Raw genomic sequence first — 10171 nt, forward strand, 5'->3', positions numbered from 1 at the left:
ACATAACACTGTTCAATACATTTTCCACCAACGTAATACAGAGACTTAATTTAGTCTTTGTCTCTCAGCCTTTGTCTTCCAGTCTTATTCTCTCAATTTTAGTCCCCCTGCCAAACACAGCCTTCTCTCAATTTTAGTCCCCCTGCCAAACACAGCCTTATCGCTCTTGTCTTCATTCATGTTGTATTCACCAAGTTGTTGGATGTCGTCTTCAGGAACCAGAGCTATTTAATTTATTTTGAGTTTATTCTTTTAATTTTTGTTTCGTTTAACCTTCTAATGTCTTATGTTGCTGTGTATACTCGATCTCGGGATATCTTCTAAATTAGTTCCTGCGTATGCAAATCACCTATGGAATTGTAGGTAACAAAGTGGATGTTAAGCAAAGGTCAAGGTAGGACTATGGGAAGCTATTTCACATTATTGAATGCATTAGCAGAAGATGATCGAATCGATGAAGCTGAAGAGCTTTGCCTCGTAAATTCTTTGATAAAATGATATCTATCTACTACAAGAGAGGCATGTATGACAAGATGTTTGAGGTATTATTCTTATTTGTGATTTTATGTCTATATAAATAATTTGCACCTTTATAATCTGCTTACTAGTAATGAAATTCCTAAATTCTAGGATATTACTTGTTCAACCGGTGAAAATCAGTGAAATGTATTGAGGAGAAAATTTATCACAGACAAAAGAGAAATGATAATTACAAGAATAGAAGATAAATAAAATTCAAGAGTTAGAGGAAGTTGATGAATAATTCAACCAGGACGCCAATGCAAGAACCATGGAATCTAAACAAATATCAGATGATTCATTTGAGACTAAGAAACCAGTTTTGGATGTATAATAGTTGGGGAAAGATGATTTTGTTTAGAACATTTCTTTTAAGAGTTTAATACGATATTAAAGCAAAAATAATACAATAATTAACTGAAAACGTTAAATAAATAAATATAGAATAGGCTGGTCAAGCATACATAAAATTATCTTAGATTTCAACAAAACAGAGATCCACACCCCTACCAGAGAACTATTTTATGCTCTACTGTCTCCACTTTCCTCCTCTTCCACTCCTCCCTCTGCCACCTTTTTTCCCATGAGGACGCCTTCCTCCACCCCTGCCGTCTAATGCCTTGTTCTGATCAGATTTTATTTGCATCTCTTCTGGCAATGGAAGAATATGATCAACACACTTCCGAAAGCTGAAATCTTCACTAGTGTTGTCCTCCCTGATGAGGAAGAAGCACCTGCTCTTGTAGATCGGATGATTGCGGACTTGGAAGGCAGAGATCCCTACACCAATCTTCTTGTGGGACTCAACATGCCCTTTCTTAAGCAACTCCAACAGCACAAGATGTTCATACTGATACATAAAAGAAAGTCATTAATGATTCAGTAACATGTACACCTTCAGAACTCAGAATCTGGATACATTTCAAACACCAATTTAAACATTCAATAATTCAATAACTTCATGCAAATATGCAGTGAAACTCTGTTGCCAAAACTACCGCACTGAATATCAAATCAAGAATGCATGCATTGAAACAACTGGTTCTTCTAATGCATAGGTAAGGCTGCTCGGCCCTCCTAAATCTTTAATGTCTTAATAGAAAGATTCGAAAATCCAAGTGAAAATGAAAGAGTTCAGGAATGTCCACAAAGTATAAACATAAATTGGATATAATATAGGTAATCAATCAGTGAATGAAGGTATATAAAACACTTTGAAAGAAAGTTAACAGGCCTAGACAGAACCAAATTTGGGCCAAGTTCTTTCAATGCTCAGAGTGACATGTATAATATTTTTTAACCTCTGGACCCTTCCTTGAGAAAACTATAATCTGCAACAACCTGCGAAACTTTACCTAAGTTTTGCTCCAAATATTAGCAGAACTCAATCGATATCATTCACAGATTCAACTAATCATAAATAAAATGAATCGCGATATTCCATTTTGTTTTGGGTATACCTTGTTGATGTTGAGATGGTGAGGCCAAAGATGAAGGAAGTTGTAGAAGTAATTGAACATGTCAGAGGAAGACTGGAAGCTCTTGGGCCCCAACTTCACGGCTTCTTCTGATCCTTTGGGTTCGTCAATCTTCTCCAAGCGTTGTTCCTCTACGGACTTCTCCTCAGTCTCCACCTTCTGCTTCTTCGGAGCGACAACGTCGTCCTCCTTCGCTGCTTCTTCTTGTTGGGCATCCTCTCTGAGTCGCTTCTGGTTCGGGTCGGCGACGTTGTCGTCCTTCTCGAGCTCCATGTCGACAGCTGCGGCGCTGGGATCGACGGGTTCCGGTGAGGTGCCTTCTGCCATTTGCGTTACGGTTTTGAGAGAAAATTAAAACCCTAAATCGATTCAAAATTGTGACAGTGAGGACTCAAATGTGGTAACTGCAAGAGAGAGTGGGAAGCACCACTCCCATTTTATATTAGGCTCCGTCATGACTTGGTACTCCCTAGTCAGAACTTCAGAAGAGATGTAAAAAATAATATTAGTTAATTAAAAATTAAAAATTATTTCTCTAATATTGGTCAATTTCTTCATGGTATATTTTGATCTAACTTCTAACCTTTTATTATTTTAGCAGTAAAGTGTTCGTGGGGCGGTTTGAATTAGATTTTTTTTTTTTAAATTCCATCTGATTTATCCAATTTCAAACGGTTTGGATTGGATTGGATTTGCGGTTTTGTAAATTAAAAAAATTAAATACATATAACAACTCTCATTATCAAATTTTAAATAATCAACAATGATATAATAAGTGTCAACAATATCTTAAAAAGCTAACGATAACATAACAATAAAAATAAAATTATAGATTAGTTAAAATAAATAAATAAATCATATTTTGAATATAAAATATTTATTAAATAATAATAATACATGAATAATCATGTTATAAGTATAATTATAAATATAATAATAAAATAATAATATTATAGCATATTATGCAGTTTGGATTGGATTGGATTGATTATGAAAAGTAGATCCGAAATCCGATCCGATCCAGTGGTTTGCAAAAAATAAAATCCAATCAAATTCGAATTAGTGCAGTTTTAATCGGTTTTCGGATTGGATTGGATTGGATAAGCGATTTAATTTGGATTGAATTTGAATACCTCTAATATATAGTAATAGTAGTGTTAGAAAATTTTTAATAAGATAAAATACATTTAACAATATTTTATCTTATTTTTAAAATTAAATTTTAATTTATTAGATAACTTGAATTTTGTTTTCTTATGTTATTTAAAATTAATTTAATATTATCTATTTGTATTAGATATAGATAAATATCATTCAAATATTATTTTAAAATGCTAAAAGATAGATTTATTTTGAACTGCTTATTAATTTAATATTTGAATTCCTTTCAGAATCCCCTATATATACAAGTATCATAGTCTTTGCATTCTTTCTCCGTTGTGATCTCAACTCAACTACAAACTTAACACTAGTCCTTTCCTTTCACTTCTCTTAGTCATATTTCTCCCTCATCACCAGTGATTCCTTTTTTGTTCTCCCTTGTTAGCAATTCAAAGGGTTCTGTTCCATTCCATTCAGCGATCGAATATAACAATGGCCGGTGGACTCATTGGAAAGGGCTCTGCCAATGGGAAGCAATATCCGGGAAAACTGACTTTCCGGGTTTTTGTGACGTGCATGGTTGCTGCATTTGGAGGACTAATTTTTGGATATGATCTTGGCATCTCGGGTGGAGTTACATCGATGGATCCTTTTCTGAAGAAATTTTTCCCAGACGTGTATGCAAAGGAGATGAACATGAAGCCATCTGACAATCAGTATTGCAGGTTTGACAGCCAGGTTTTGACACTCTTTACATCCTCCCTGTATTTGGCTGCTCTCGTGGCATCACTCTGTGCGTCTTCCATCACTCGAATCTTTGGAAGGCGTCTTACCATGTTGTCCGGCGGTATTCTGTTTCTCGCTGGTGCTGGTTTCAATGCCTTTGCTCAGAAAGTGTGGATGCTCATTGTTGGTCGCATGTTGCTTGGCTTCGGAATTGGATGTGCCAATCAGTCTGTTCCAATCTATGTGTCGGAGGTTGCTCCTTACAAATACAGAGGAGCCCTTAACATGATGTTCCAATTGGCCATCACCATTGGAATCTTTGTCGCCAACGTCCTCAACTATTTCTTTGCCAAGATGAAGAACGGTGAAGGCTGGCGCTACAGCTTGGGTTTCGCGGCTGTCCCCGCCGTCATGATCATCATCGGCGCAATCTTTCTCCCCGACTCGCCGAGCTCCTTGATCGAGCGTGGCAAAGATGAGAAAGCCAAGCAAGAGCTGATCAAGATTAGAGGAACCAGTGACGTGGACGAAGAGTTCAAGGACCTTGTTGAGGCGAGTGAATCGTCGATGGCAGTGAAACACCCATGGGCCACTCTCTTGAAGAGGCATTATAGGCCTCAGCTCGTGATGGCCATAGCCATTCCTTTCTTCCAGCAGCTCACCGGCATGAATGTGATTACTTTTTATGCTCCGGTTTTGTTCAGAACCATTGGTTTTGGCAGCAATGCTTCTCTTATGTCTTCCATGATCACCGGTGGCTTTAATGCGCTTGCTACCTTTGTTTCAATCTTCACCGTTGATAAAGTTGGAAGGCGCAAGCTCTTTCTTGAAGGCGGTGCTCAGATGTTTATCTGTCAGATTGTGATAACCGCCGCGATAGCAAGTAAATTTGGAGTGGATGGAAACCCAGGAATGTTGCCAATATGGTATGCGTTCTTTGTGGTGGGATTTATATGCATCTATGTGATGGGATTTGCATGGTCATGGGGTCCTCTTGGATGGTTGGTTCCTAGCGAGATATTTCCCCTTGAAGTAAGATCTGCAGCTCAGAGTATCAATGTGTCCGTTAATATGATTTTCACTTTTGCAATTGCTCAAGTATTCACCTCCATGCTCTGCCACATGAAATTTGGCCTCTTTATCTTCTTTGCTTGCTTTGTTTTGGTTATGAGCGGTTTTATCTATAAGTTTCTTCCAGAGACCAAAGGAGTTCCTATTGAAGAGATGTCTGTTGTATGGCAAAATCATTCTTATTGGAAGAAATTTGTCAAATCTGCAAGTGAAGAAGCTAATACTAAGGTGGATAACTCATGTTAATTAGATCCTCTAAGACAGTTTCAATTTTAGCTTAAGTTTGTCTATAGTTAGTTATCTAAACTTTTTTTTTTAATTAAATAGTAAATATAGTGACTTAGACTTTACATTTTTTAAGATTTCTTTTCTATTTTAATAAATAATTCACTTGTTATTAAGTTTTGGACAAATTTACATAAATAAAATGAGTAGACTCAAATTTACTTTATTATAACAATTGAAAATGCTTTACATATCTATGTATAATTCACTACATCCTATCGGATTATAAATGCGAATAATCATACATAATTCGCTGTATTTCTTCGTCGGATTATGAACAAACTAAATACTGGAATTCGCTATTGGCTATTTACGAGCATATGAGGTCAATACATAGAATGACAAATTCAGTGTCAAGAAAAAATAGCAAAAAAAGAAAAATATAAAAATGACAAATTTTTATGATTATTTTGTTTTTATTTTTTGTTAAATTTTTGGTGATATTGTACAATTTTATTATTATTATTATTATTATTATTATTATTATTATTATTATTATTATTATTATTATTATTATTATTAGTGATTCAATTAAAGATGCACGGAAATAAATAATTTAGGCTTAATGATACAATAATTTATGATTACTTTCCATTTAAAGAAAGAATGATTCATCATAATAATATATGAATGCTCCTTTCTTAAACCAAATTTGCATTCATGAAGATACTTAGTCAAAATCTTAACAGAACTTTTTAAACAATATGTCATGTGTCACCAAAAAATCTTACAGGTTTGGGTGCTGTAAAACGAAAACTCACCAATATGCCTTTTATTCCTTACTGAATGTACTATTTCTATACTTGGTAGGAAGAAAAAATAGAATTTACACTAAAAAAGTCGAAATTGATAAGTGCTACATAACACTGACTCATTGTGCCTTTCCACCCTGAAGATGCACACATCATTTTCATTACCATGTTGCCTCATGCATATGGAAGGAAAAAAAAGTGCATGACCCTTGATGACATTAACAATTCATAAATAAATACATATATGTGAAATCAGTACATTTAGTTAATAACTTTTATTCAAATATCAAAACATATACATATAATCTGGTCAGACAAATTCGCGAATCCTCTATATGGTAATTAATTAGGGAAATTAGACCTTGTTAGTGACAAATGATGAACAACTGAGAGTCGTGAGTAAAATAATACTATAGCTAAAAAAGATACACAATGGTTAAATATTGGAGTAAGATTAGAGAAAATGTGAAAAAGATCATAATTCTGCAAGTTACATAGGGAAGGATTATATAGATTATAATTTGATTTCACTTTTAGTAATTAAGCATGCTTGTTGTTGCTGCTAGTTGGGGTAGTAGCAATGTTATTGTTATCTCACTTTGAAGAATCAGAAGCTATTGTTGATTTGTGGTGTAGAAGCAAAGTTGGAGGTTCCATTGCTCTTTAGCAATTTGAAGGAAGAAACTGGTGGTCTCTTCTTGCTAACTTAAGGCAAAGCTTCTTGATTATAGCTTGAACCCTACTGACATAACTAATATTAAATCAATATTATGATCTTAATTCATAAATAATCAAAACAGAAAACAAAAGAAAAAGATTAAATTTACATGAAACTTCCTCCACGGACCACAGAGATGGGGGCAAACAAAACAGATATGGAGAATAGCTGAAAGCAATTTATGTGCTGAATATTTGGCAACTTACCATATAGTCAATGCAATTACCCCTCAATTATTGAAGATATATTCAATCATCATACCTTAGCATCACTTGCTGCTGCAAACAGTTCTTCCTCAAACTGATCTACATCCATAGTTCAAATGTCTTTGTAAATTCGGGTGCTAACCAATCTCAACTGTTTTAGTCAATGAATAAAAAACTTATAAGAAGAAAATCTGAATCGAAAAATAATAATAAGAAAAAGCTGAAAATAGCAAAACGAAAAAATAATAGTGATGGCTTAGATTCTGCAATAACTTCCTGAAAGGAGGAAAAGAAAAACCAGAACCAAGAATTAAGCAAATATTTACTATATGTGTATCACAAATACTTTTCTCAGTATTCAACAATAATTGTGCAACACAAATTAGAACCACGAATAAAAACGTGTATATGGTTAATCATAAACAATCATATATGAAATAAATTAAACTGTTAGCTGAACCAATATTGACTATTTATAATAACCATTAAAAGGTAATCGTCATGATCATCATCATCATAATAATAATGATGGAAAACTAAAAAAAAAGGAATTGGCATAACAGTAAAAGAACAAAACAATATCTTTGAAAAGCTCACAACTAAGTTACCTGAGAAGGATTAATTTTAAAAGCACGAGTTCCTTTCTCTTCAGTAGCTGCTGCCACCTCGACTTCATTTAGCGACTTATCATGAATGCCTTCAATTTTACCTGCTGCTTTACTAATTGCAAATCCATCCCCATTTGTACCATATAAGAGAAAAGTCGATATGGAATTTGAATTTCACTGGTTAAATCAGAGAATGCACATTGCATAGTATTTCAAATATAATAACATTTTCAAATTTTCACATCCAAAGTTACATGCATCCACAACATCTATACCACAATCACATATTAAATAATACTAAAATTAAGAAAAAAAGAAAGGTACTTTTTGCACCCCCAAAATCACAAACAAATGCATCCTTCATGATAATAATTTCTAATAAGATTTAAACATGAAAATTCTAGAAGTATGCATATAATTCAAAGGCACATGCACACATCAAAGTCATACAGATATATCCATGTCAAAATGCAACCGTAATCACTATCCCTATTTTCCCCCTAATTCTGATTAATAAGAGAGATATACCTATCACTAAAAAGATGTAAAAGTTAATAAATATTACTCAAATTCATATTTAATATCATCAACTCTCAACACTACCTAAGAAAATAAGTTAACTTGTATGCATAAAAGGATCATCCTATATTCAAGGGGTCAAATTTGAGATATATGGTAACTGTCCAAAGACAACCTATGCAAGAAACCCTATCCTTTCCTCAGCAGATTCAAGATAAGCAAGGTGCTATATATGTTAATAAAACCAATTTGGTATACACTTCGAGCACACTATTAAGCTTGGTAGAAGCAATGATACAGATGACAGAAATTAAGAAATAAAATACCTTCCTTTCACCAAAACCTTCACTATTAAAGGAAAGAATTAGTCTACTAAATTTAAGATAAGTAACATTGTGAAGGCTTTGGTGAAAGGAAGGTATTTCATTCTTAATTTCTGTCATCTTTATCATTGCTTCTACCAAGCTTAATAGTGTGCTCGAAGTGTAGACCAAGTTGGTTTTATTAACATATATCGCACCTTGCTTATCTTAATAGTGTCTATCTTTTATCATTTTTAAAACTAAAAATTATTAAAGTTACCTCCTTAGCATCACTTGCTACAAATAGTTTTCCTTCATACTCAGCTACATCCATAGTTCAAATCTCTCCATAATCTCGAGAAGAAGAGTGATGGCTCAAAAGATTCCACACTAACTTCCTGAAAGGAGGAAAAGAAAAAAATTAGAACCAGCAATGATATAAAGTAGAGACACTTGTTCCTCAGAAAGTATAATTTCTAAATCTGTTCAGAGAGAAACACCTTGACCACCTTCTTTTAGAGAGGAACCGATGATGAACCTTATTTATATAATGATATCAATGAACATAATATTATTTATTTTTATTTTTTATAGACATGGCCAAATAGATTTAGATACTATGATATTGGAAGAACATATACCAACAAACCACAACAACAACATAAGCATTTCAATATAATTAGCTAATGCTTATAGTAAATTCTCAATAGTAGTATATGTATAAACATAGCAGAACAGAACAACCATGAGCAATATTAGAACAGAAAGACCACAATATTAACAATAGAGACAGAACAGAAAATATTCAATCAAATATTTCCTTGTCAAACACAAAAACTCGGAAATTAAAATAAATAAAACCGTAATATAAAAACTCCAAAATTAAAATCCAGAAACTACCCCAAGAAAATGCAAACCATTGAAAATCCGTTTACCCGTTCTCTATGTCAAACACAACGTAATGATCAGAGAAATTAAAGCATTATATTTACATTTTTCAGCGAGAGCTTGTTGGGCAATCCCTTTCAAAAGCCCAGAATACCCACAGCTGTTGCAGCTTCCACCATTGCCTCCGCCGTCGTACCTACCACCGCATCCGCCTCTTCCGTGGTTGTAATCTGTGGCCATATGACCCATCCCACCGCAGCTGCAGCAAGCACCATCGCCACTGCCTCCTCCTCCTCCGTATCCACCACCACGCGCAACAACTGCGACCACCAATGCCATAGCTCTTGAATGGCTCTCGCCTAAGCCCTTGAGTACACGCACCGTTTGAGGGGAGATCGTCGTCGTTGTCGGAGTCGACGTCTTTGCATCGCGATTAAAATGCACAATGTGCACGAAGGGATTATATAAAGGTGAGGGAATAATATAGGAAAGAATGATCCTGGAAAATTTTAAGTTTTGAAAATTTTGAAATGTAAAAATATAGGATGAAAATGGGGTGAATGAGGAAAATGGATAGGCCAATGCTACTGTGCTTAATGAAATTTTTTTCGTCACCACCGAGTTATCTGATCATTAATTGGTAATCCCATGAATAATCTTTTGGGCTTTTTGTCTGGTGTTCTGAAGAATATTTTTGGTCTATGATATTTGGATTTTGTATTGTAGGATTGGTTTAAATATTGTGTGATATGGACCTAAAGAATAATAATAACAACAACAAAAAAACAATAACAAAAATTACATCAGAAGCAAGTGCGTGATAGAATATGAACTATGAAGCCGAATTGGATTGGGTGGGATGGGTAATAATTATTTTTATTTTTATTTTTTAATTAATCTAACTTTATTTAAATAATTTATATTTATAAAAAATTTAATTTAAAATTTAAATGGATGTAATTTAAATTAACAATTTTATTTAATTTTGATAAACTAAG

General features: G+C 33.9%; 2 protein-coding genes across 2 annotated transcripts; one reads left to right on the forward strand and one right to left on the reverse strand.

Annotated features, from left to right (window-relative positions):
- On the reverse strand, window positions 857-2428 carry LOC107624871 (protein DCL, chloroplastic). Its single transcript, XM_016327344.2, has 2 exons — window positions 1980-2428; window positions 857-1369 (listed from the first exon to the last, which is right to left on the reverse strand). The coding sequence occupies exons 1-2, from the start codon at window positions 2322-2324 to the stop codon at window positions 1049-1051; spliced, it is 666 nt and encodes a 221-aa protein (XP_016182830.1). The 5' UTR covers window positions 2325-2428; the 3' UTR covers window positions 857-1048.
- Window positions 3421-5247, forward strand: LOC107626809 (sugar carrier protein C-like). The gene has a single exon (XM_016329707.2). It carries the CDS (start codon window positions 3591-3593, stop codon window positions 5139-5141), a length of 1551 nt encoding a protein of 516 aa, XP_016185193.1. The 5' UTR covers window positions 3421-3590; the 3' UTR covers window positions 5142-5247.

Source organism: Arachis ipaensis, chromosome B02 (genome assembly GCF_000816755.2).
Source record: "Arachis ipaensis cultivar K30076 chromosome B02, Araip1.1, whole genome shotgun sequence".
In the NCBI taxonomy this organism is placed as follows: Eukaryota; Viridiplantae; Streptophyta; class Magnoliopsida; order Fabales; family Fabaceae; genus Arachis; species Arachis ipaensis.